The 26,840-nt window shown below is 44.6% G+C and overlaps 1 protein-coding gene across 11 annotated transcripts in view; it reads right to left on the reverse strand.

The window, feature by feature from the left end:
• Positions 1-26,840, reverse strand: part of ZNF827 (zinc finger protein 827) — a 165,070-nt gene that overhangs the window by 101,687 nt on the left and 36,543 nt on the right. For 4 of the 11 annotated variants that reach the window (XR_011096146.1, XR_011096145.1, XM_068680865.1 and 1 more), the window contains exon 1: positions 2,035-2,591. Coding sequence is in view for 9 of the 11 variants with exons in the window: in XM_068680865.1 (XP_068536966.1) it covers positions 2,035-2,077 (43 nt within the window). In the remaining 2 variants the exon portion in view is untranslated. Of the gene's footprint in view, positions 1-2,034; positions 2,592-15,353; positions 15,443-15,528; positions 16,103-18,316; positions 18,334-18,443; positions 18,463-26,840 lie in introns of those variants that run through there. The other 7 variants (XM_068680859.1, XM_068680860.1, XM_068680862.1 and 4 more) reach the window with 6 other exon arrangements.

Here is a 26,840-nt window from a genome sequence, read left to right on the forward strand (position 1 = left end):
TTAATCCAGTGCAACCTGGTGGTAAAAGAACTTAAACAAACCCCATCTCACAAGTAGCACTGCTGTTTGCTGTGGGACATCCAGCGTGTGCATGCTTCACACGTCAGGAGAAAAAAAATAAAAATCAAAAATCTTCCAGGAACGGCACTAACAAATTAATAAATAAAAAAGCTTCTACGAATGGCACTAACAAATTAATCTGCGCATCAGGCCGTGTGTTTGCGATACAGCCCGGGCAGCCCCCGCGGGCAGCTGCAGGCCGCGGCCCCTCCCGGCGCAGGCGGTCAGGAGGTCGGGGCCGAGGCGCAACCCGGAGGCGGGGGCAGCCCGAGCCCGGCGGCGGAGCCGGAGCCGGAGCCGAGCCCCGGCAGGCAGCGCCCGGCAGCGGCGCGGCGGAGCGAGCTAAAATGGAGCCCGGGCGCCGTGTCAGCCCGGGAGGCGGGCGGAGGGCAGGGGCAGGGGCAGGGGCAAGGTCAGCCGCCGGGCCGGCCGCGGCGCCGCCTCCCCCCGCCGGGCGGCCCCCGGGGGGCTGGGGGCGAAGCGGGGCGGCGGCGCTCGCCCTAACCCCCCCCCTCCCCATCCCCATTGCCCCCCGGTGCTCCCGGGCTTGGCCCCTGCCCCCGCCGGGCCGAGCCGAGCAGAGCCGGGCCGGGCACTGCGGAGGCCGCCCTCGCCGTGAGGGGGGAGCAGCCGCCGGGGCCGAGCGGAGGGGTGAGGGGAAGGAGGAGGAGGAGGGGAAGGAGAAAAAAAAAGAAAAAAAAAAAAAAGCCCAAGTGGAGCCCTTTACCCGACCCCGGCGGGAAGAAAGCGGGGAGGGAAGGGAGGGAAGGAGGCGCTGCTGCTGCTGCTGGGGCTGCGAGAGCCGCCCCCCGGCCGGGGGGGTCAGGGGGTGCCGGGGGCAGCGCGGCCCCAGCCCCAGCCCCAGCCCCAGCCCGGCCCCAGCCCCGCCCGCACAGCGCAGCGCAGGGCCCGGCCCCGCTGCGCCCCCCGGCCCCGGCCGCCCCGCTCAAGTCCCCTCTGCCCAGCCCGGCCCCAGCCCCGGCCCCGGGGGGCTGCGGGGAGCCCGAGCGGAGCAGCCGCAGGCAGGCAGCGCGCACCCCCCCCTCCCCGGCCACCCCCGGTCGCCTCGGAGCGGCCCCGGGGCCACGCAGGGGCAAGGTATTTTTAGGTGCCTTCCCCTCCCCTCCGCGGCTCCCGCACTGGCTGCCGAGCGCTCGGTGCGGGGAGCGGGAGAAAAGTTAACTGCTCGGCGAAGAGGGGGGAGGCAGGCGGCAGGCAGGCAGGCAGGCAGGAGGAGCAGGGCAGGGCGAGCCGAGCCGTGCCGGGGATGCGCGGGATGCCCTCAGCCCTGCGCCCGGGGCAGCGCCGCCGGCGCCCGGGGCTCGCCTGACCCTTCCCTCCCCGGCGGGCGGCCCCGAGCCCTTGCGGCCGCCTCTCTCCCGGCTCGGCTCGGCTCTGCGGGCAGCTCGCCGGGCACCCCGTGCCTCCCCCCGCCGGCCCCGGCCCCCCTCGGGGCGGCTGCGGGGAGCCCCCAGCCCCGCCGCCTCCCCCCGCTCCCCCGCCGCAACCTTTAGCCGGGGCCGGACCTCGCGGCTGGCTCCGCGCAAGACGCCGGCAGCCGCTTCCCCTCTCGCCGCCCTCCCCTCCGGTGCTAGCCCCCCTCCCCACCCCAATAAATCGCCCCCCCCACCCCCCCCCCGGCCCCAAAGAGAAGCCCACGCCGCCCCCCCCCCCCCCCCCCAGCACAAATGCACAATCACGGGCGAGGGGAGGGAGCGGGAGGAAAGGGCGAGAGCCGCGAAGAAAGAAGGGGGGAAAGGAGAGAGAGAGGAAAAATTAAAAGGGCACAAGGCTGTTCATCACCAACATGGCTGCCTTAGCTCAGACCTAAAAGAGGAATAACCCAGGCTGTGTCTTTGTCAGTTTCACCTCTGTAACCCTAAACTAATGCACAAAACGACGGAGGCGGCTGCAGCGGGGAAGGAGACGGGGAGAGGAGGAAGGAGAAAATGGCAAAAAGAGGGGGGCACTTACGTGAAGAGAGGCGCTTGGGCTGCTCCTGCTTCCTCCTGGGCATTTTCCCCCTTTTTTCACATTCTCCTCCTCGGTTAACGGGAGATCAAATAAGAGCGGGAGGGGGGGCGCGGGCAGGCACAAAGCCGGGCCCCCCGGGGGAGCCGCCAGCCGGGGCGGGCTTCCCCGAGCCGCCGGGGGAGCGGGGGCTGCAGCCGGCTCCCGGGGAGCCAGCGCCGAGGGCTCTCCCCCCGCGCTCCTTCTCGCTCCCTCTGCCTCTCCCCCCGAGCCGAGCCGGCCGTGCACCTGGCTTGTCCCCGCTCGCCGCGCTCCCTCCTCCGGCTCCCTGCTCCCTGCTCCCTCCCCGCGGCCGGGGGGCTGCGGTCCCGGCGGGCGGGCGGGCGCCGTGCCGGGGCCGGGGCCGGGGCCGGGGCTGGCGCGGCGGTGCCGAGGGCTGCGCCCCGCTCCTGCCGGCCCCTAACTAACACTAACGCCGGGATCAAAGGGCAGCGGCGGCGCTCACGGCTCGCCCGCGGGAGGCAGCCGGGGACACAGGCGCAGACACACACACACACACACACCGCACACACGCACAGGCACACGCCCGGCCGGGCAGGGCGAGGGGAAGGGCAGGGATGGAAGGGGAAGGGGAAGGTGCCCCCGCACTCCGGGGTGCGCTGCCCCGGCCCCGCAGCCGCCGCCGGTCCGCCCCGCAAGGACGGGCAGGGGCTGGGGTGAGGCTCGGCTGCTCGCTCGGGAAGAAGCCCCTCGGCAGAGAAAAATACCGCCCCACCGCCCCTTATTTCAGAAAGAAAAATAATAAAGCGAGGCGGTTCGTCTTCCTGCCGTAGGAAAGTGTGATGGGCGCAAGGCACAGGGGTGAAGGGGCTGATCCCAACCAACTTCAGGGGCAGGGAGGGAGGCTGAGCACAACCGCCCCAGCCCCAGGCTCGGAGCTGCGAAGCAGGGGCTGAACTGCAAGCCCCCTGAACGCCCGGCTGCTGGAGCAGTGCCTGTGCAGGGGAGGCAGCACGCTCAGGTCACCCCCAAGAGTTGCTGTAAGTGCCACACGGAGCTCCTGCAGGGCACGCAGCAAGCCGGACTGGGGAAATTTACTTTTTTCCTGCTGTAAGGAGGGGAGGCGAAGCTTTATCCCGAAGCAATTTCGGTGTGCGTGATGAAGGCAGTGCAGCAGTTTTCATTAACTGATACATACTTTCATGACTCCACAAATCACACGTCTTTCTTCAAAGACGGACATGAAGGTGGGGAAAAAATAGAAGAGGGAATGGGTCTCACTGAGGCACAAAAGGTACTCCGTGAAAGAGAAGTGCTCTCTTTGTGACTTGCAGTCATTTGGATAAAAGTTCACGCAGAGGTTGTTAATGATTTAAACTCTAAAACCTGTTACTACAATTGAAGTAAAAGGGTTTGAAGCGCGGTTGTTTCATATAGCTCTCGCTTTGTGTAAGGAAACTTTGAACTTCGCAGAATACATAATTGAAATCATGAGTCAGATGTTGCAACTAAAACAAAAAACTGCATTATTCTCCCATGTGTACCTGTTAGGTTGGTTGCTTTTGACAACCTGACTCATCATTTTATCACACCATATTTTATCCTAACTTCAAAATACTTTAATTTTTATAAACAACTGCCTAGGAAAGCTCAAAACGGTAGGCTTGCAGCCTATGTCTTTTAAGCAGTCACCTCAGCACTTAATCACCTCTTGCTAGAAAGGTTTCAAATAATATTACACCCATTTCACAGCACAGTTGCCTCTTCCACGCAGGGAAAAACAAAGATTTAAGAGATTAGGCTCATAGGAGAGAACCTGAGGTTCCCTGCCGTGAGTACAGTTCTGAGGTTAAAACCAAACGCACAGAGAAGGTGAGACTTCTGAAACAAGACACACGCCTCCTGACTACAGCTGGTTTCTCATTTCCCGATATGGCTAAAATACTTCGTTTTCATGGAGAAGTGTATTTACTTTTAATCCAGAAGCCAAAAACAGAAGTACATAATGGAGTGATACAGGGCTGGAGATGAATCCAAATAGATACCTTACACCTACTTACTCATGACCAAGTATACCAGAGTAACAAGTCCCAGAGTACTCAAGTCCTGTCTTTGCCTTCAGTTCTCCAGATTACGCTGGTTTTGGAGATTTGTATAGCATTAGTAATATTAACCAAAAATATCAGGGCCATTTTTTTATTATTATTGCACACAAATCGCAATTTTGACATGCCAGGGACTTTAAGCAACATAACTTTGTTAATTTAACAGCACTAAACCCTTCTTTATTTTCTTTTAGAACCACTCCAATGGCAATTGTGTTAACTAAGCCAGCTTTGCAGGCGATGGCTCCCTGTCTGTCTGGACACCCCTACCCACACAGGAGGCCGCAAGGCAGCTGCCCCGGAAAGGGACGAGTCCTGCCTCGTGCTGCCATCCACCTCTGTGGCAGCCCTTCTCCAGGTGCTCTGTGGAAAATGGGATGTCAGAAAAATACTGCTTTCTGCATCATCACTCTCTTCCACCCTCTACTCCTCACCCATTTCTGGCATAAATTAATGCTGACAGCGTCAGCATTCATTTACAATATGCTAATTTTCTCCCCTCCGTCATTTGAACCCCCCTTCAGGGGAGTTAAGACGGCTGCAGGGAGGACACTGGGGGAACACAGCTCTCTGAGAGCGCCACGGGAGCTGGCAAGCGACAGAGCAGCACCACATCTCTGAAGATGACCTTGGCCTCAACACATCTCCCAACAGTTTGACGAAGGGTTTAGAGGGCCGAGCCTTAAGCCTGCTCGGCAGTGAAAGAAATCCCAATGGCTGAATGAACTATCGGGAAGACACTTCATACTTCAGCTTTAAAGAGTTTCTAATCCCATGCCTGGAAGTAGTCTATATGGGAATGGCTTCGTTCTTCGTCCCTCTCCTGGTTAATTGCACTACTCCGCGCATTGTCCTACTTAAAACATCGCATCCAGCAATCACACTGAAATCAAAGACACCAGGTCTAAATTTACATGCTTTTATACAGCAGTTTAAGGAAGATGACTTAGGACATAACGCCATTTAAAAATAGTGTGCCATTACATGTTTGGTGGTAGAGCAGGAAAAAGAAAGAAGTTGGCTGACCATACTTTTGAACATTTCTAGTCCAAACACAAAAAAATAGTTGCAAGCCTTCCACAGATAACATAATATAAATAATGCATTGCCTCTGCAGGTCCTGCTATTAATAAGTAATGATCGTATGGCACCTTCCAAACACCAACCCTAGTTACACATATGAATTAAGTTCAGCCCCAGAAACCACTTTTGAACAAAGTAAATATTTTCTTCACTTACACATGAGAAAAATGAAACAAATTGAGTAAATAGGGTTTTACACAGTAATAAATGATGTAATGCTCTGAAAACCTTTGCAGGTTATCTAGCATCCAAACTACCTTCATATAACGTAATAAACACTTGAAGAGGTTGCTAAACACAAACCTAAAAACTAACTGGTGGCTTCGCTTTATTTTTTGAAACTTTAAAGAATTCCGTTGTCAAGGTCAGCTTGAAAGAAAAAATAAAACTGCACTGAGGAAAAAAAGAAAAAAAAGGCCATTATACCCAGTTCTTGGGCCCCAAACCACCAGCCTATGGTAACTACTGTACTAGGCCACCTCTGCTCAAAGCACAGCCCACCAAAAGTATTGCTGCGTCCCCCTGTGTATGCAAAGATATACAGACTCTCTTCAATGCTACTTGTATCTTCAGATTAATTCCTGCTGAACAAAGGTATTTGCCTATAGCCTCCGTACTTCAATATCTAACCAGGCACCCTGCTTTCCATCAAAATCACACTCCTTCCCACACCTCTTGGAGGAAGGTTATCAATAGCCTAAACTCCTCCTCTTTTAATTGAGGTCAATATTTCTACACTGAACAGTAACAATGAATCAATCCTGCAAACAAGATTAGGTTGCAAACTTCTTGCTCTAAAGTGTTTGAGAAGCAAACACAAGGGGACAAACAAATCCATAGGATTCATAGGATCATGGATACCACCATCCTTGTTTGCAAGTGCTCTGTAAGCTAACAACATTAAGCACCAATTTGTAATAATAATAAATAATGACAAGTTAATAACTGGCAAGGCCACTGACTGGTTTCACAAAGGCCAATAAACAATGATCAGAAGTCATTATCAGATGATTATCACCTTGGGACAGATAATAAACAGTTACAAAGTGGGAGGCAGAGTTGCATAACCAGTGGATCCTAAACCACAAAGAGGCTTTAGCTTTTGAAAGAGGCAACCCAGTTCTCCTTCCCCAAAGTTTTTAACCTCTTTGTCTCTTAAATGGAAAACATAATGCAAGGACCACAGGCAAGGAAAGCAAACTGGACAAAAAGTCTTTTTGGAACCACTGAAATCACTGGCAGTACTCTTCTGACTCTTCATTTGCTTATGCCACGATTGTGAGCAGAGAACACACTGCAGCAGAAATGTTCTCCAAGATCCCAAACCTCACAAATTCCCCTATGGTCTTGCAGCCTCAGAGCAGGGAGGCATCAGGAAGGAAGAGTGCAATGCATTCTGCATCTCTTAGCTAAACCACAGCCAGCTTTGTCAGAATATTGTCCAGACCCTGGTAAACAAACTAGCCATAATCATTTTATAATAATTTCAGCATAAGCTGCTTCTAGTTGCAATGCAAGTTCAGAATGTTAATCCCTTCAGCAGAATTACAGTGTTTACATGTTCCAGCTGCTAGGATCGGACACTACTTAGGAAAGGTGATATAGCTCCTAATTCCAATTAAAACAGAAAACAAACAAACAAACCACCACAACACAAACCAATACTAAAAGCTGTTAGCCTTAAACCCATGATGTTGAATAATCCTGGGGTCTGCTGGCCAGAAATACACAGACTAGAGGCCTAGAGACACAGTTGCTACTCAACTACAGTGATGTTCCTTCAGATTTACCAAGGAGATCTTCTGATTTTAATAACCAGGAGTGCAGTTGGCTGCTTACTTACATAATTCACTATACTACCTCTTCGCGCCGTTTTTCTGTAAGCATGTTTTGAAAAAAAACCAAACAAACCTCACTTGAGCCTTTAACTATCAGCCTTTAACTTACAGATCCATAAGATACAAAATTTCTCCCTAGAATCCAAACCAGCAACATCTTACAAACTACAACATAAGCATACAGACTCGATTTCACATTTTGCAACCTGAAATACTAAGCATCTTCTGAACTGATGAAAAGAATTTATGTCAAAAGGAAACCAGAACACTTAGTTCAAGGCTATTACAGTTACAAATGTGAATGAAATATATAAATATATTTGCCTTGATCTTTTTTCATAATTTTCTATTCTCCACTTAAAGACATTGAAACCAGTAGCTTTACCCATCTTAAGAGTGGTTTAAGTTAAATCAGAATGAGACCAAAAACATTCCTTCCATCATTTTGTTTCCATTTAGCCTCCTGTTAGTCACTGGTTAGCTGAAGATTTAGGCACATGCCCATTAGCAAACACCTGCCATGGTTTAAGGCATTACCACCCTCTTGGAGGAGCTAACTGCTTCCACCCCCACACTGGCAGAGCAGAGTGCATTTGGCCTCCTCATCTGCTTCAGGGTGAAGTCTTGCAGCTTAGTTTAGTAGAAAGGCAACAGCATTTTAAGCCACAGCTGTTTGCTAAATGAAAGTGTGTCTAAGTTCTTAAACACCTTGTTACATATACTTTGAGAGGCAGAGTTTCTACTGCACCAGCAAGGTGGCAAATTCCTCGGGGAAATCAATTCTGGTTTCTCAATTCACTAGCTAGCTTTGTGTTAAAACACTGGAGTAATACTGAGACTGCTCTGGACCTCAAGAACTGGCAAGCTCCCAAGGGGCTTATCTACCATCTAGGACTGTGCATTTACCAAACTCATCGCCCGCTCCCTCTGACATAGCGTGTTACCAGCAGCAGCAGCAGCAAAGAAGGCAGGCATAGTAGACTTTAGCAGTACTAAGCCAACTATGCCCTCTTCCCAACACCTCAGTAATTTAAAGAAGGGTGAGAGAGAACAGAGGGAGACAAGAAAACATGGCGGTGCTGAGATCTTACATTCCCAGGGAAAGGAAACACATGCAGGTAAGGGACAGGAGGAGTATGGGGAGATCAAGCTCCTAGCGGACTTCACCTGCCTGGTGTGATGAATTTCACATGGCATTCAGCTACATTTCACCATGCCACATGTCCTCAGTAATCAGCCCTCACCCCCTGGCAGGCAGGAGGGTTTGGGTTGCAAGTCAGCCTGCTGTCACCGCTGCCTGCTGAGAATGAAGTCATGTGGCCGGTCCCCTCCTGGAGGGAGTATCTCCTTGCTTTGGCACTTCCCCGTCATGCCAAACAGCACAGAGGAAAAGGTTATTTGTCTTTTGAGGTACTAGGAATAGTCTAGTCTCCTCAACTCCTGCTCACGCAGTTTGACAGACGTACTGTTTCTAGTCCCTACTTTTCAGCACCAGGGCCACCCAATGTTTTCAAGTTTGTAGTTTACAGAAAGATGCAAATTATTTGTCCATGAGAAGTAGGCTAATAATAGTGAAAAATCACACATGGAGTAGCACGCAACTTCACGAGTAGGAAGAAAGGGGAAGAAGTGATGACTGGAGGGAAGCAGCTTACATTTCCACACAAGAAAGCTGAGGGATGCAGCTACATAACAAGAGGAGAGACAGCAAACAGTGCCACAGGGATTGAAGCGTGGCTTTTAGAGAAAGGGAAAGCAGCACAAGCGAACAGGTGGGAAGTGCAAGGTTCCACAGGAGAACCTTGAGAGGAAAATATCAATTGAGTACTCAGTAGCTAGGGAGCTTTGTATGCCTCAGGAAAAGGCAAACACCTGTGTGTTCAACTCCTTGACTCAGAATGGTCACACATACATTGGGAGTTACTGTTTTCCTTTTAAGACAGAAACAAATGGCAAGGCCAAGAAACCTGTCGTTTTCTTTGCCTTGAAGTCTCTTATTTTTACACCTGTATCATAATTTATCAAATGCTAGCTCTAAATCATCATTCTTACCTATGAGAGTATATTCGAGGAAACGTTTCCACTCTTGTCCTGTAGAAGAGGAGCTACTTGCTCCATCTCAGTTTACTATTTAATCAGAGAAGCATTAAATATTTATTAAAAACTACAACTATGTATTTCTCCTGCCAAAGGACAAGGGTAGTTATGTAAGTATTCAGCAGAAATACATCTTTCTTAGTGACTGGTGAGAACAGCACCAGCAGGTGAGCTTTTGAGAGTTTTCTTAAAGGACTGGTTGCACAAAGCTCTGGTGTCCAGCAAGGAGATCCCATCTCCTAACTATTTTTAAGCCTATAAGAGGCCTACAGTCCCATTCTCTCTCTATAGGGTAAGTTTGAATGCCTTGCAAGAAAACAGAAGCTTCGAAGTTTTAGAAGAGAATATTGCAAGACTAAGTAACAGGCTGCAGTGATCATGATGCTGAGTAATACAGCACATAAAGCATGAAAGGGAAAGCTGAAATGCCTTCCTTGCCTTTACCAGTAAAATTGGCCTTCAGGAATCCCAGGTCCCTGAACCCAGAGGGAAAATCTGGAACAAGGCAGATTTGCTCTTGGTGGAGGAGGACCAAGTTAGGAAGCACTGAAGCTGGATTTATGGAAGTCTGCGGGGCCTGATGGGCTGCACCCACAAGTGCTGAGGGAGCAGGCTGATGTCACTGCAGCATCTTTCTTGATTATCCTACAAAGGTCACGGCTACTGGGAGAGGTTCCTGAAAACTGGAAGACAGCAAATGTCACTCCTGTCTGCAACAAGAGGAGGTAAGAGAGTCCAGGGAACCACAGGCCACTCAGCCTCACTAGGAGGAATGTTGCCAACAGGTCAAGGGAAGCAATCTCACACCTTTCCTATGCACCGGTGAGGCTGCAAGTGGAATGCTGTGTCCCATTCTGGGCTCCCTGCTATCTGAAAGATACAGACGTGCTGGAGTGAGTTCAGCACAGGGCCACAAAGAGGACTATGGGACTGGAGCATCTGTCCTATAAAGAGAGGCTGAAAGAGCTGCAGCTGCTTAGGCTAGAGAAAAGATGTCTCAGGAGGATGTTCTCTATATATAGAGAAGTGTGAGGGGTGGGAATGAAGATGAAGGAGCCAGATGCCTTTCAGTAGTGCCCACCAACAGGATACATAAGAGGCAACGCGCATGAATCAAGAAACCCAGAAAATTCCATCTGAATACAAGAATATGTATTTTTTAATTTGTTGCTTTTCTTGCTAACCTGCACTCATTCTTCCTTTGTGCAATTCACTTCTTTTACCAGTAGGCATACAATTTCCTCCTTTATGCTCTCATATACGTTGGCTGCGTGCCCTAGAGGTTCCTATTTCATGGAAGATACATATACAATTCATGAGCTACACAATTTAATTTATTGTTACACTTGATTTCATTTAGATTTTTGGACAGATACTGCTGCTGCTGCACAGTGAGAAACACCTGCTGATTCCAGCAGTGCTATCCAAGTCCCAAGGTGCTCGCACTGCGTAGAGACGATGGTGAATCTCGGCAAAGAGTAGCGTGCTCTTGCCTGCAGAGGGAGTAATGGACCCAGGCAACATGCTCTCACACATCTCTTTCCCCCCTAACTGGAGCAACAAACAAAATGACAGAGTTGTGGGGAAGGGGCTTTGCCCCTCTATTTGCTTCCCAATCGAAAAGCAACTGTGAGATTGAAGAACAGATGGTAGGAAAATGGAAGAACATACTAAAAAGCATTTGAGTGAACATCTGTTTATACCTTTGCATGCATGCAACAGAACACACATTTTTGTATTAAAGTGGGAAAGAGAAAAGCAGAAGTGTTCTTAAAGTAAAGGGAGAAGTATTTTTTTCCATATTTTATACACTGTAAGTATTTTGCACAGGTCAAATCTACAGGCACTGGCAGAAGCCTGAACAGGACATATTCCCTGCCCAGCCGGAGTATTAAGCCCACTTTGTCTTGTGAAGGTCATCAGGCAGGTGGTAACAGGGAAAAGTCAAAGCAAATGACTATTAGAGAAGGGGTCCAACAAGGCAGTTGGCTTGTGCAAAGCCTATCAGTTTTAAGATGTTTTTGTTGGGTTTTCTTGGAAATTTTATTATATTTGGGAAGTTCTGTTCATTCTAAGGTACTGAATGGCAACCGAGATAAAACTAATAAACCTTCCTGGTCTCAATAATTATGAAGTTAGGTGGCCTGTACCTCACAGTGCAAACAACAAGGGAAAAACAGCAACAAAACACAACACATTTTGACTGCTTCTTTCATGAACCACGTAAGAGTCAACTCGGGAAACTCAGGAAGGAGGTACTAGGATGCTTTCATTTACATGGGGATAAAAAGCAAAGTCAGTGGCTTTTAAATTATCAGCTGAGTAGCAAAACAATTGGGAAGAGGGCCACGAAGGTACTCAAATGCAAGCTTTCTAAGGGAAAACAGCTGAAGAAGGCACCACAGCAGAGACAAGATTAGAAAGAAGCGGTGTAGAATGTCTTTCTGATCCTACTGTAAAAGGAAATCTGCTCTGTGGAGAAGGATAATGCAGAAAATAGGAGAGGAACTCTCCTGTTCAGGGCTTACATAGGATTCCTGCAACCTTCCAGTCCTCATACTTGGCGATACCACATCAGATGTATTTACACCTGCTGCTCAACTGGGTATGTTAATCAAGTCTGACTCCCACTTACTTCCCTCCAATCAATAACTTTTAATCAGATTATTAAAGATGTAGAAAGCTCATCACACTCTCCATTGAAGAACATCAAAATACAAAAACTGTCATCCTCCATTGCTGACAATGTTTCAGATCATCACAACACATGGCCTTTTTACCAGAAGTCCTGTTTATGCTCTCAGTGCATCTATATTATTAAAAAGAATAGTACAACAAATTATCTGGAACTAGATACATTTAAAAAAAAAAGGCAAAATACACGCAAAAAAAAAGCAAAAAAACAAAACAAACAAACAAAAAAAAAACGCAACCTCACCCAAAAGCCACCAAAAAGGACAAACAAACAAACACACAAAAATACAACTGAAAACAGAATATGCTAAAAAGATACAGACATTTTAGGCTGCTAGGAAAGCTAGAATTCAGATCCAAGTTGCTGGAAGTGCTCTTTCTTAACACCTTTTCACCTTTTGGCCTGACAGCTCTAACACTGCAGCTGACTGAAGTCGTCATTCCATCATGTAACAAAGGGAATATCTAATTTGCAAGCCTTTTAAGCTTAAAAGCCCTTTCTCTTCCCAAGTTACCACCAAACTCTTACTGCATCCAGTTCTCTATTCCTGTTTCTCCCATGCTGAAAATAACACCAATTTTACCTCTATGACTGAAGCCTGTTCTTCCTCTTCATCCTCACCCACAACACTCTTCCAACCTGAAAGAACACCTCAACTCTATATTCTTCCTCTGCTCAACCATCCTATCTAATTCACAGCTTCGTGCTTCATTTGCTGCTACAACCAAACCCTTATCAAACTCCCCCCCATCTCCAAACTGCTGTGCCTTCAACATTTTCCAGTAGCAGGAGGACTTCTCTGTCCAGCATCTTACAGCATAGGCTCTCTATAGTTGGCCTTCTTCAAACTGACTTTCTCAGACGAACTGAGAATCTCCAGGCCCTGTTAAAGGCTCCCTTTATCTCAGCAGCACTGTCCCCTGTGATGCTCCCCTTAATACTGAGCGTCCCATTGTTTTTAGCTGCTCCTCGTACAACCAAGCCTCAGGTCTCGACTGGCACAATAAAGCTATTGTATACACAAAGCGGTAAGATGCGATTTTGTCATGTAGTCAAGAATTACAACCCTTAGCCTTCAGAGCTCTGCCCCAAGGGACTGTACCTCCTCAGGCCCCAGACTGAGGTAACTATACTAGCAGATGCTTGGAGTGAAGGTGGTTCTTTCTTGGCCGACGCTGTGCAAGACCCAGGCAACACTGCAGGCCTTGCTCACCTGTCCTTTAAAATACAGAACACCTTAACTCCTGCATTAAAAATCCTTCTTGCGTAAGGGAGAAAGTCTGCTGAAGGAAAAGGCTGTGTCAACAGAGGATGACAAAGTCACAAACGCAGGATTAGGTGGCAGGCCAATACTTGTTTCCTAGTCATAAGGTTAAGAATGCTGAAGGTACAACAGTGACTTATTAACGGGTGCAGAAATAACATTCCTGCACAAGTTCGGGTCTGTTTTACACCTGACCAGCAAGAACAAGCCGATGACTCCACCAGCCCAAGCTACGGCCGCCTCATAACACCCAACACGCCGCGTTGATGCCTCTCCCCAGGAGGACACCGCCTCAGGTGAGGTGAGGCGAGGCAGCACCTGGCGCAGCCCCTGCGGGCTCCCCTCCCGCCATTTTCCCCGCCTCCCTCCCGAGGCTGCCTGAGGGGCGCCGGGGGGCTCGGCGGGGCCGGGCCGGCCGCCGGGCCGCGGCGGGGCGCTGGAGGCCTCCCCCCGGCCCCGGGGAACCGCCCCCGGCGGCTGTGAGGAGAGGAGAGGGGCAGGGCGGGTCGCCACGGGCTGTGACACCGAAGGATGTGCCCCCCCCGTGCCTTGTGTCGCGATATTGAGGCGATGCCCGCCCTACCTTCGGCCTGCCCCGCTGCGGGCTTTGGTCTGTCAGGGGGCGCCTGAGGGAACCGCGCTGCGTGCTGAGGAAACGTTTAGTGTCCTCTGTGTTAAAAGAGTGCCGAAAAGATAACATTTAAAAAATATATATATATATATATAAAAGAAAAAAAAAAATAAAAGCACCAAAACTAGTCCCCCGGGAACATGTAACCATACGTTACTGCTTCTGCTCCTTAATGCTAAATATGCTGAATCACAACAAATGAGACAATTAGAACCAAATTTCAGGCAGGCCTTTAGCTACTATGTTGTGGAAACTGTAGCACTGTCAGCTTTTGAGTAAATTAATACAAGCAGTAGGGGAAAACAGCTTAGGAGAATCCAACACCATCTTAAAAATAACAAGCTGTTTCGTAGTTTGTTTGCAAGGCTCGCCATGTGCTTCAGGATGCTATGTTTTGCAGCCAACCTTTCCCTATTAAATTAGGAGAGGAGTAGCAGTGTTTTAGAGAAAACAGCACGGTAGCACAGCATGTCCATGTGCACTTCTAAAATTGCCCCACGTACTCTGCTGGACTCCCTGTGAGCCAAAGCTGCAGTTCCTCAACACTTTTCCACCTCACGAGCTTCCCTCATCCAGCCCCGTATCGGATCTGCCACTGAACTCGAATGCTTGGGCTGTTCTCATGTGGGCTTAGCAATAGCACTTCTGCTCATTATTAACACAGAAGATGCAAATGGGACTCTAGTGGACATACAAATTTTACCCACTAATCTCACACCTTTTCCTTTCAAGATATTCATGCAACATTATTATCCATCAGGAAAGCACAGAGAGCAACTGCTGCTAAAATTCATACCCTCCAGAGCAGGATTAGAGAAAGAATTAGACACAAGAATTAGGATATAGATAATCTCATATGATAAATTACTATGGTTTCATAAATTGCTGCTCATCAGCTGAACTTTCCTAACTGCTCTTGGACACCCTCTTAGACTGTTAAAATGGCAAGTACAATGTGTTAGACTAAAATACCTTTGTTTCACTTCAAATGTGCCAGAGATGAGAACAGCACACAGTCAGGTACCTCATTATGCCATTGTAACTCAATAGCTTGCAATAGTCAGTACAATCCTAAACCAGTGGGTTTTTAAGTTCTGAATTAGAAGACACATACCGAAAATAAAGGAGTCACTTGACTCTAAAGGTGCCAACACACCCTGGATTCAGGAGCCAAGTGTTCAGTTGTCACTACTAATCTTTTGTAGTTCTACTATTTTTACAACCTTTTTGATGACCATATACTGAACATATAGAAAATTGCTACTTTTACCACTGAAAATGTGGAGTGATTTTCCCAGGTCTGCACCTTCTACTTGTTCATTTGATTTTGTTAGCAGTTGGTCATAGCAGTAGCACTGCTTAGGTAAACATATGCTTGAGAGGGAGAAAGAGCCTCATATGAAATGCACACAAAAAAAAAAAAGTTAAAATAGTTCCTTTTGTAGTCTCAGCTCTAGGGCAGAATCCAGAATTGTGGTAGGCCATTTTCCTCAACAAGTTTCCCCATCCTACATAGCCGAGCATCAGGTAATATAGCCACACTTTATAAAGTAAGTGGGAGTTGTGAGTTGGAGTCAGTTCCTTCAAGAAAAAGTTAAACTTAACTCACCTGCATCCTGGAGTTCCCTATCCATCAGCCTGCAGCATAAAAGACTCTGTGTCACTGGCTCTTCTTTTACCTCCCTCTTCTCCCTTCATCTGAAAGAAAACAATAGTTACTAATGCATTTTCTGAACAGCCCAATTCTGTTAGTACATTCCTATTGAAGCTTGGAGAATGCTTACCACTGCCACTGGTGGAAATGTTCTTGATCCACAGCAGGCTAAACTACAAACACTGGACAAAACATGCCATAGTTTGTTTTCAGTTTGAGCCTGGAAAACTTTTACCAGTGAAAGCTAAGCTTCAGTACTCAGTACTTCCAGAACTAAATAGCAGCTGAGAGGGTTTATTTTGTATGTGTGTTTTTGCCTCTCTCTCACTTTTTCCTTTCTTCTAATTGCAGTTTTAGACTTAATTAAGGTTTAGGTTTCTCATTTTGATTGTTGCTTCTTTTTGGAAAAAACACTGAACACTATACCCTGAACGTGATCTGAGCAGATAGAAGTACAGAGCAATTTACTGGAGCTTTTCCCTCTCACTTTTAATATTTCATTCCTATAAAAAAAATAAATAGTAGTAGCCTTTCCTCAGTGGTTGAAGGAAAGATCCTGTAAAGATTTAGGACAAATGCTAAGGAGCTAAAATAACAAGACTCTGTTCTTAGTCTTCAACTACTTTTCTGTCAGTCTCTCAGATTGCATCTTCACTACAGGAAGTTCTCTGAGCTAGTCACTATTCTCTCCCTCTCCATGCATCATGGTTTCTGAAGGAAACCAGGTAAGACCAGAAGATAACGGGTGCCAGATGTCATCCATTCCAACACAGACTTAGGTGGCAATCAGGGTGTTTACCCAGTAACCAAGATTTACAGGTACAGCTGATCAAAGTATTATTTTTCCTCTCCTCTTGTGGAACACTTCAGCATTTTTTTTTTTTTAATTTTTTTGGATGTGAGCAGGTGTTAGGGGAAAAAGGTGAATCAAATCCTGATGTTGAAGCCCTAAGTATGTTCCTCTTCTGCATTAGAGGGTGGACCCAATAGCAGGGTAATCTAACTTGTTTTAGGGTATTCAGCTGGTAAGCTACGTCAACATTGCTGCAGAAAATTGACTTCTGATAGATCAATGTCCCCACACACACAGTGTCCTCAGTGATTTTTTTTTTCTCCCCAAATAAATAACAGTTTTTGCTTAGACTTCTCTGTAGGCATGACCTCAAATTTTAACAGTTGTTTTTACTCCTCCTGATGGAGTTAACTGGTTCTGTGAACTCCTTTCCTAGATTATTTCATCTTTTACTATCACAGCTCCATGGAGATCAACAAGACTTAAAGCAGAAAAGAGCTATCATGCAAGAATATCATCCCAAGAATTATCTATAAACAGAAATGGCTATCATGTCAACACGAGATGAGAATGCCTGTATTACTACTGATGCAGCACCAACATTTTACAGAAAAGTCCTTTCCTGCCACAAGTACCTCTTTTTTTTTTAATCTTTTTTTTTCCTGTACCTGAGAGATAATCCGCAAATATTTTATGCAGTTATTTAATAGGCTTTGGTCAGCAAGCATTGTTTGAGTGGCTGAGGAGGAAATTAACGCAGAACACAGCAGTCATTTACCTGAATGATCTTTTCATGCATCCATCCTCATCAGCCAAACCCTACTTTTTAAGTCACACATCCTGAAAGCAAGTAGCACAGGGATTTATGAGTCCCACTTCCCAGGCCTAAAAAGCTGGGGGAAGGAATAAATCAGTTTCTAGCATTGGCAAAAAAAACACAGCAACAGAACCACCAAAAGACCCCAACAACAATAAACCAGCAAACCAGAAGCAAACTGTTCAGCTCCAAAACAGCAGCACAACTGTTGCACATCTGCCATAATCAGTAATTACAGTGAAATCCTGATCCCAGTTCAGTCACTGTCAAAATCCTCACTGATCTGCTCATAGCCAGGGTTTTGCTCATACAGGCTAATGACTCCAGCTCTCAAGCACCAAAGCAAATTGTTCCAAGGCTTGAGCCACTTTACTGCTTGCAACTGCTCTTTTCATCTCTTTGCCAGAAGTTAATTTTCCCATAACAGTCAGCAAAATTCATCCTATATGTTCACCTTCGCCACTGCATATTGCAGCCCAGGTGTTAGGACACAATGAGGCAAACTCAGCTAGCTGCACCTGCCCTAGATTAAGTGGTTGCTGACCCATTTCTAATACTCTGCCACCCCTTACCATTTTTTAGTTTAGATCTTCCATATTACTCTTTTAGGGACTTCTTTTTTATATTCAAGAACACCATATATGGGTTATTATACTAAGCTCCTGCTGGTGATTGTACTATGTAGGTAGTAGCAGCATCCACCTGAGGAACACAGGTAGGTTTATCAGAAGTTGTGGCTCACCTCACAGTTCTCCTCTGGCAAACCAATTCCATCTCATCTGTCCACTTTGTTGCTGACAGAGTTTTGGACATCTAGTAGCATAAGGTTTTATTTCAAAGTTTTATGAAATTAATGGAATACAGCAGCCTTGAACAATTTTAAGCAGTAGACAGCAAATGCAAATTCTGCTAGCCTTCACCAAGAGGGAGACATAGTCATTTATTTTAACCCATATTTCTAGGTTACCTGTTGTCAAAAGATACAGTTAGCTGCTACCAGTTGGCAGTCATTCCCCAGCCTATGAAGGTAGCATGAATTTACCTGGAGAAACTTTGCTTTCTCCACGGACTATGGAGGAAACTAAACAATTGATTCAACCCCAAACATCAAATTTATAGGTGGTTAAATCTAGCTTAAAGGAGCAGTCTAACTCCTTTCTTAAAATACAATTATTTTATCATTCATCTAACTAAAAGGAGTGCTGTGTCCTAAGCCACCACACATGCTCTGCCACAGCCTAGTAACATGGCATGGTTTGACATTCAGTGGCAGTACAGCTTGAGCAAGTGTAAGGAATTGCCACCCACCTTGCCTAGCGTTCCTTCTTTTCTGCAGCACACTAGCAAAAGCATTTGTGTAGCACACAGTGAACAAGATTGAACAACAGATGTTGCTAAAATTAACTCAGAAAAACAAAAGCCCAAAGTCACTAACCATTCGGATGGATTCCCAGAGACCCCACAAACTGTACCTCTAAAGCAGAAAACAAGGGCACAGGAGCTGCCTACGACTGAATGGCCATTTAAACCATGCTGATGAGACCACACACTTTGCCTGCAGGCCCCCAGACTGTTGTAGACTACTAAGCATTTCACTTAATTCTCTCTCTCCACGCAGATACCCTTCTCCTGAGAAAAGACTAACCCATTCCCCAACTTACAAGACTGTGACCCTACATGTAGTACGTATTATGAGCTGATAATGCATGTTATTACTTAACTCTGTTAAGTACATACACATGAATAACAGCAGCATCAGAAGCCCACCTGTTAGTCACTCTTCCCATCCCAAATCCATCCCTTCCTATTGCTCAGCACACAAGGCACGGTACACAAAGGTCTGCCTGCTCACCTGTAGTTTATCAGAATTACCTGTTACTATGTTTGCTGATAATGATTTGGAAGGTTTCTGTGGTAAATCAGACTTCTCTCAGGAACATGCTAGACCCATTGCAGCCAGCAGGCCAACACTACAGAACCGTCAGCAGCCAGATCCAACAGATTTTCAGGACTGAAGAATCCTAGCAAATGCTCAGTGAAATAACCAGTTTCTTCAGATAGGAAGAGGTTGCAAATAGCCTAGGTACAGTGACTTGAGCAATTATACTTTCAGGTAAAATACTGGTTTCTAGCTTTGCCCTGACTCTTACTTTGGCTGGGATAAGCCTTCTGGCAGAAAGACCCTTTGCCCTTGCAAGCACCACTGCCACTTGCTGCCCCTGAATCCGCACAGAACTTCAGGTGCCTGCCACATTTGCACAGCCACAGACCTCCTCCCCTGCACTGCAACCTGTTACGCCACCTCCTGCTGCAGCAGTACCATAGCACCTATAAAGCTATACTGTTCAGTACTGCTCTACGCATGAGAGCAAGTCTATTTCTTTCATCAGACTCCCCCCAAAAGAGCTTCTGCTTCTTCCTCCCCCAGTGGGGCAGGAGAGGAATTTGGGTCAGCACTTTCCAAACCAGAAGGTGACAGGTCAGCTGAATGGCCTTGGAGGAGTGGAAGTGTAAAGAGCAGGATGTTCTGCATTTATGATACTGTATGACCAAAGTTTCTGTGAATTTATCTGACTACCTGACTAAATACATTACTGAAAGTTGTTTCAGTAATCCTTTCTGCAAATTAAAATGGTACCTGTCACTAATAATGAAGCTGAACATAACAGAAGAGAATGTAAAGAGGAAAAATTCAGTGTTTACATACTATAATTCTTTGCATTTTCTTTTTTCCCTCATTGTGTATGTAAATTTCTAATAGATTCACTCAGGGTTATTTGGCTAAAGAATCTACAGGTACCTACAAACCTTCCCCATACCCTACAAACAACTGAAGCAAATCATAAGCCTCCGTGTTCTGCTAAGCAACAATCTTCACATTTCAACGTAAGTGTATTTAGAGGAAAAATAAATAAGCTAATCAATACCTTGTACCTCAATTAAATTACCACAAGCCAAAATGTGGTTCTGATTCTCTGTCACGGGAACGTCTCTTTAGCTTGGGCCCAATTAGTGAGAAAGTTAAGGCAGAGGGGAAAAAGGATTTTTTTATACAATTGTTGTACATTTTTTGCCCTTCTATACAGTGAAGGTTTGAGAGAGAGAAAGTAGAATTTGTCTTTTGCATTTTCTGTGGGTGGTATTTTGAAATGTTTAATTAACATACTACACAAAACAATGTAAACCAGACTGACTTCACATGTTTTTCAGTGGCTAAAGTACTGGGGAAAAAATAAAGTAATGGTAAAGAAAATGAAGGTTAAGATTGAAGAAACCTACAGTTAATGACAGGCTGAAGTTCAACTGTCATGTAACTGAGAATGTTTGAGAATGGACAATAATTAAAGTCAAGCAAAGGATGAAGCCCAGATTATTATAATGAGATATGATGTGTTCTTCAGACTATCTGGAGGTTAATGTTACTTAGTTTCATACGGTTACGGGTAAGTAAGTACTGTACTACTATATAGTAAAAATAATGTAGCTGGATACAGTCTGCTTCACAGTGACCCAAGGTTAATGGTAGTTGCTCTTAGTATATTTAAAAGGTTTAAAAGAGATGTAACAACCTCTGCATCGGAAATCTAGTGCAATGGCACTAGAAAATGGCACCGAAGAGGCTAGCATAATACCGGTGCTCTTGGTTCCATGAAAGCAGCTTCCAGTGTAATGTATGTTGCCTTTTATCTCTGTAATTATACTGAATATGTCCATGAATTCTTTCATTCCTGAATGGCACCACCTTTTGAGTAATAGGTCATTGGTATGCATCACTCTGATAAGGTATTACACTAATATATCACTAAAGCAACAGATGTATTAATGTAATACATCACTGGGACAAAGCACTCTGATGATGATGTATTTCTGAGAAGATGGCACCATCCAGAAAGACGAGGCCCAAGAGAAGGCTTTTGCTCAGTTTAGTAGAAAAAAAAGGTATATTTTCCAGGCACAAAAAATATGATGCTTCCTATAAAGATACGGTACTGATATTAATCCTTTTTTTTTTTTTTTTTTTTTTTTTTTTTTTTTTTGGGTGGGGGGGTGGGATAATTTGATGATCATATGGCTTGGAAAAGAATTTACTGTGGTTGAGGAAAAGATACCACTTACAAATATAACCTATCAGACTACTTTAGTCTTTTCCCAGAATGTCTGATCTCCTCAGCCCTCCAAACTCTATACCAAAAATCTCATTGTGTTGAGAGCCTCAAGATGCCTATCCTTTTCTGGAGCTAGGGAGGCTACAGGAACAGTTCAGCGAGCTCAGTGATGACATAGCCTTGCAGAAGTCACCTGAGGAATGAAGCTCAGCTACATGAACATCCAGAGGCCAGAGAAATCCAGTAATATTGGCCTTGCAGGCTCTGGCTGACTCACTCCTTCTGAGAGCAGAGATTATGCCACAGGCCCCCCAGGAGCCAACACATGAGTTGTACTTAAATCGTTAGCTACAAGCAGCTCAAGGGGCACAGACTGGCCAGTTCTGTTCTCACCTCTGTGTATCAATCAACTTGACTCAAGACCTCCCATGGCCAATGAATTACATTCGAGCTTATGTAAAACCAAAAACTGGTGCGCTTTTGGAGGTGAGTCAACTAAAAGAATACGTACTCTGAAACAGGGCTCAGGAAGCTAAATAGTAGCAATCCAGTCACTAGCATGTTAAAACTTCCGTGGTTTCAGATTCAGTGATGATCACAGCCTGAACCTAAATGAAATTCATTTGACATGTATCAGTGAGGATTCTGGAAGTAACTCTGAACAACTAGAACATTAAGTGGTAAAAGCAGGATAACTCTAGAGAAAGAAAAGGGAAAATATAAATATAGAGAATTAAAACAAAAGCATTTGAAAGAAAGGAAACAAAAGAGGTAAGAAAAGAGTTCACATGTCAAGGATAGAAAGAAAAAGACAGATTTTTTTCACCCCTGATTTATAATGTTGACTTCAGTATTTAAGTTTTACTCCATCGGTTATAAGCATGCACACACACATGCTTTTCAATGAATAATAGAAGCAAATGGGCCCACCAAACCTGATTTTATTTTCTTTTATTGGTTGGGCTACTAACATTTATTCAAAGAAGAATTAACATCATAAAGTTTTTAAGAGCCAAAAGTGATTACAGAGGGTAAAGCACATGGGAATCAAGATCATTAAGTTTTGGAAAGCTTTGTTCTAGCAGTGTGAGGTATTGTTTCTCTTACAAAAAGTTTTAATTTTAATTTTTAAAGTGGTAAGGCAGTGGTATTAAGATGAAAAAATGTCCTAACAGGTTCTCTCTTTCTGTCTTAATAGGACTGATATGTGATGGGACTATATGGTAGTACTTTCACACTCAAGCCTACATACTCTAGTCAGAGGAAAGTGGATAATGTAAACCCATTGTGTGGCATGTCTTCACATAATTTAGGCTTAGAAATTTATTAGCTAATTCTTCTCTTTGTCAAATGCCCTCCAACAATCTTATTTTTCACCTACATTTGAATAATTGTTTAGCAAAAGATACAGTTCTTCTAATCAATTTAATTTATTTCTCATATTCAAAATACAGCACCAAATACTCCCTGTAAATGAAATTCTCTTTAACAGAAATATGTTCATTTACTGTAAGTGAAGATCTGCTTAACAGTGTAATGTTTGTCATCAGAGAAACAGTTCTATTATTCATTATTTCAGTACAGGAGCAGCTAGGAACTAAAAAGAAGGGTAAGCCCACCATTTTAGGTGCTGGAGAAACAAACAAAAAAAAAATACAAAACTACTTCCTGACCTATTAGACCATCTAGGATTTTGTTTTCTTTCGTGATCCGGTTTCACAGATGATGACAACCCAGTGCCTTGACAAGCCTGAGCTGAACAGATGCACCACGGGGGGAGATTTTATGTAATATTTGGAATCTTGCCCCTGCTTTCCTAAACAGATGAGCACCTGCTTAAAAACGTAACCCCCCAAAGTGAGCTAGGCATTTGCAATTTCTCAGCTCCATAAACAAAATATTACTACAGAGTGATCATTGATATTATAATCTGTTCAGTCTCCACTTAGATTTGCTCTTACTCTTCATATTACAGAAAGAATCTCTAGAAATAAGTAACTTCCTAGATTACATCTTTTATGTAATGGTCTTTAACCTGTGGTTTGCACAACTCAGGAAGAACCTAAGGTACCTGTAAAAGGGAATTAAAAGAAGCAAACTTAGACTAAGTAGGTTAAATTTCCCATACACCTACACTGGAAATCGAAAAGGACTAAAATGCACTGATTCGTGAGATATAGCTTTACATACTTTTATCCACCGTGAATATTCCCCTTAGCAGTTTCTTCCATGTATTACCTGTCTTCTGTACAACACTCTATATTCTTCTTCCAGTTGGAAACTGAGACTTCGCTTTAAAGTTTTCTTTAACACATGAAAGAATTACGCAGAAAGTTTCTGTAGAACCTGTCACAACTCTTCCTCTTGAATTCTAGGATGGCCAGGAATGCCTCCAATAAAAGACCATTAAAACATAAGAAACTCTCTCTGGCATAAATAAGACCAATAGCCCCTCCAGTCTGGTATCATGTCACTGATGGCAGAAGTGGGGGAGTTGTTCTGGCAACTGTTCCCATTTTCTCAGCAACTGAAGCTCCTTGGGAAGCAGTGGGCACCACCACTGGATGCTTTCCTCAGTGCTCCCCTCCAGATCTGCATCTATGTATATATGACACTGTGACCCTCAAACCCTATAACTTTTTTTTTTTTTTTAAACTGTTAAACCATGAGCTGTTTTTGAAGCCTCAAACAGTTGTGGGTTTGTTTGTTTTCTCCTTTATTTTTGTTTCTCTCAACTGTCTTTCTCCCTGGGAAGTTTCATGGGAGTTTGGCTAATGCCTGAACCAAAATGGAAAAGCCAGAGGGAATGCCAACAACAAAAACAACAACAAAAGCTATTCTTTTTACATTTCTTAATTTTTTGTTTGAAATTGACCTGTCATGTTTGATGGACTTTCATGTTCTCATTTGAGCAACCAAAAACTACAGACCAAAAACTACATTCAAAGGAAAGTTGGGAATTGATAGGAAGAAATGTGCCTGGGTGTGAAAAGCAAGTGAGTGAATGGCATGGGAAAACTTTGAAAAGGAGACCCAGTAGACAATCTTAGGATGAGAAACTTCAGGAGTTAAGTTTAACCAAAAAGAATTGAAAAGGAGGCCAAGAACAGAAAAGCAGCAAGACTGGGACAGGGACAGCTTAAGGAAGTTGAGACAAGCAGAGGCTCAAGCCTGTTAAAGATGGGCAGGAGTACCTGTGTGCTCATTGGCATGCTGCTGATCATGGCCCTGAGCTGAACTTAAGTTTCCAGTGGTTTTCTGATTAATTTCAGCTTGCCTTTGCTGCATCCCACTGCAAAAAATAATAATCATATAGCTGAAGATTAGCGTAAGGTGTATATGCCCAAAGGCTGAGTTAATATTGTGTGTTGCAGCATCGGTACTGGCGCTTCCTAAATCCTGAAGGCTCAATTCCAGAACCTAATTGAACATGCTTTTAATATAGCTTTCCGCATGTTGCAGAAGTAGAGACTGAAGATGGGCTAAGGTTGTCCTGAAGTGAGAGAGGCCAAGGAAAGGAACAGCTCTGGTATGGTTGCTGTCGAGCAATCTGCCATTTGAATAACTGCGCTGCACCTGCCCTGCACTCTTCCGTTTTGGAGGGGAAGTAAAAATGTTAAGGAACTTAAAACAGCCTTTACATATTTCTCCAGTGGGTGTTTGCCAAAGTTGCAGCATGACTAGGGAACTTCAAGAAGGAGAGTGCAGGACCTTGTAATTACCCAAATGCTTTTTTTTTTAAATATACACACATATATATTTTTTTCCCCTACCTGTCCTAAGGCAACTGCTCACTTTCATTTACTTGTCTTTAATCGTGTGTTTAATATTTTTTCATAAAACTGCATTAGAGATATAAATTACCACTTTTTTTTTTTTTTTTTACCTTTGGCATGAAAAGTGAATATCTGTGTGGATATGACATCTTTATGAGATCTTAAGTAATCTGTTGGAGGGTTTTCTTTCCTCTTTTCTATTTTTTGTATCAGAAGTGAAGTGAATTGAAGTGAGAAACCTCCAGAGGTTAGTTACATAATTCTGAGGATTCACATACATGCATATCCTACACTTTGCAAGTTCTGCTATAAATACATTTGAAAGTTAATTCTAAAATATGTAATGTTTCAGCGAATTACACATTTTTTAAATATGTATAAATTTAAGGCAATACACATTAAAATGGGATGCCTCCTTGGTGAAGACTTGAAGGAAATAAAATAGCATCAATGGTCCCTTGACCTTTTTTTCTTATTTAAAGATTAAATAGGAACTATATTGCTCTTCTGGAAGCCTCTCAACTTCTTTCCCAGTGGCACAAGAGGTCAGTACAATCACCAAGACCCTGACATCCTTTCCTCTGTAATGAAAAAAAAATCCTTTATAATATGTATAGTTAATAAAATCTAATTGCATAATTCAACTGTAATATCAGTCATGGTTCTTGCCAGTATGTCAAAGATGTCTTTCATAATATATGCTTCATTCACATAAGCACCCCCGAATCTATTCAGCTTCATGAGTAAGAGTATACATTTTTAAATATTCAGTAATTGTAGGTTCTTGTCTAAATCCAGCCAAATTTGGCACACAGTAATAAAGTGAAAGGTCATTTCTCAGTTGCTGCTTCTCTGAAGGTGACATTTCTTTGGTCAAGTTTCCTGACACTGTGTAATTCCTTCTGTTTATTTTACTGCTCCAGTACCTCATTAGCCATTGCAGAAATGGGTTTTCTTTGATTGTGGTTTGCACAGAGGACAGAACATATCGATATGCACTTACAGAGTGTTAAAATGCAGACTATGTAAAAGCAAATGTTTAGGGACAATCTGTAAATGTAACTTAATGAACCAACAGACCATAACAGCTTCAAAGCATTGAAAGTATAAGAACAGAACCGATAGTGTGACACAGAACCATTTGTAAGTTACTTTCATTCTTCTGCAAGGAACACAGTTGGTTTTATTCCTTTGTACAAGAGGTACCAACCCCACCTCAACCATACCTAAGAGCCACTTGCACACTCCCTTGACAACCTCCTCTTGTTCTACACAAATAAAACGAGGCCAAAATCAAACTGTACCTGCCAGCTCTCGTGAAAACTGCGAGAATCTCCTGTGGATTCAGAAGGAGGAAAAGCAGGTAATTAGATTATGCTGGCTAGGGACAACTCTGAGCTATCATCTGAAAAAGCCCATGACATGACTGCTGCTCTCCTCCTGCCTCACAAGCAGCCTCTTGGTCAAGGTTGTCAACTTGAGTTGAAAGACAGAAGGTCACTTTTTGCTACCACAGAGTCTTCTCCCTGACATCCAACCTTCTACTTGTTTTTTTTTTTTTTTTTACCTTTTTTTTTTTTTTTTCTGGCACAACCCTCAGACAGAACTACTCTTAATATCATGCATCCATTTCACCTAAATCTACAGTTTAGACTGGACATATCCTGTTTTTCTTCACTAGTGAGACTGAGCCCTCTTTTCCTTATAGTTTCCCTTTTTAGTTATTTTTTAAATTTTTATATCTGCCTTCTACTTTTTTTTTTCTTTTTTTCCTAGCCTGACCACGCAAGTGTCTCTTCAAAGGCCTCATTTTTCAACCTTTAGGTATTTCTGTTGCTGTAAGCTGAACTCTTTCCAGCACACTGAGGTAATTTTAAAACCTAGTGCCCACAACTGAACTAAGCCTTGCAAACGAGGCTTGCACAGGACTGTGTCAAATAGAATAATTAC

This window comes from Anas acuta, chromosome 4 (assembly GCF_963932015.1).
Source record: "Anas acuta chromosome 4, bAnaAcu1.1, whole genome shotgun sequence".
NCBI classification, from domain to species: Eukaryota; Metazoa; Chordata; class Aves; order Anseriformes; family Anatidae; genus Anas; species Anas acuta.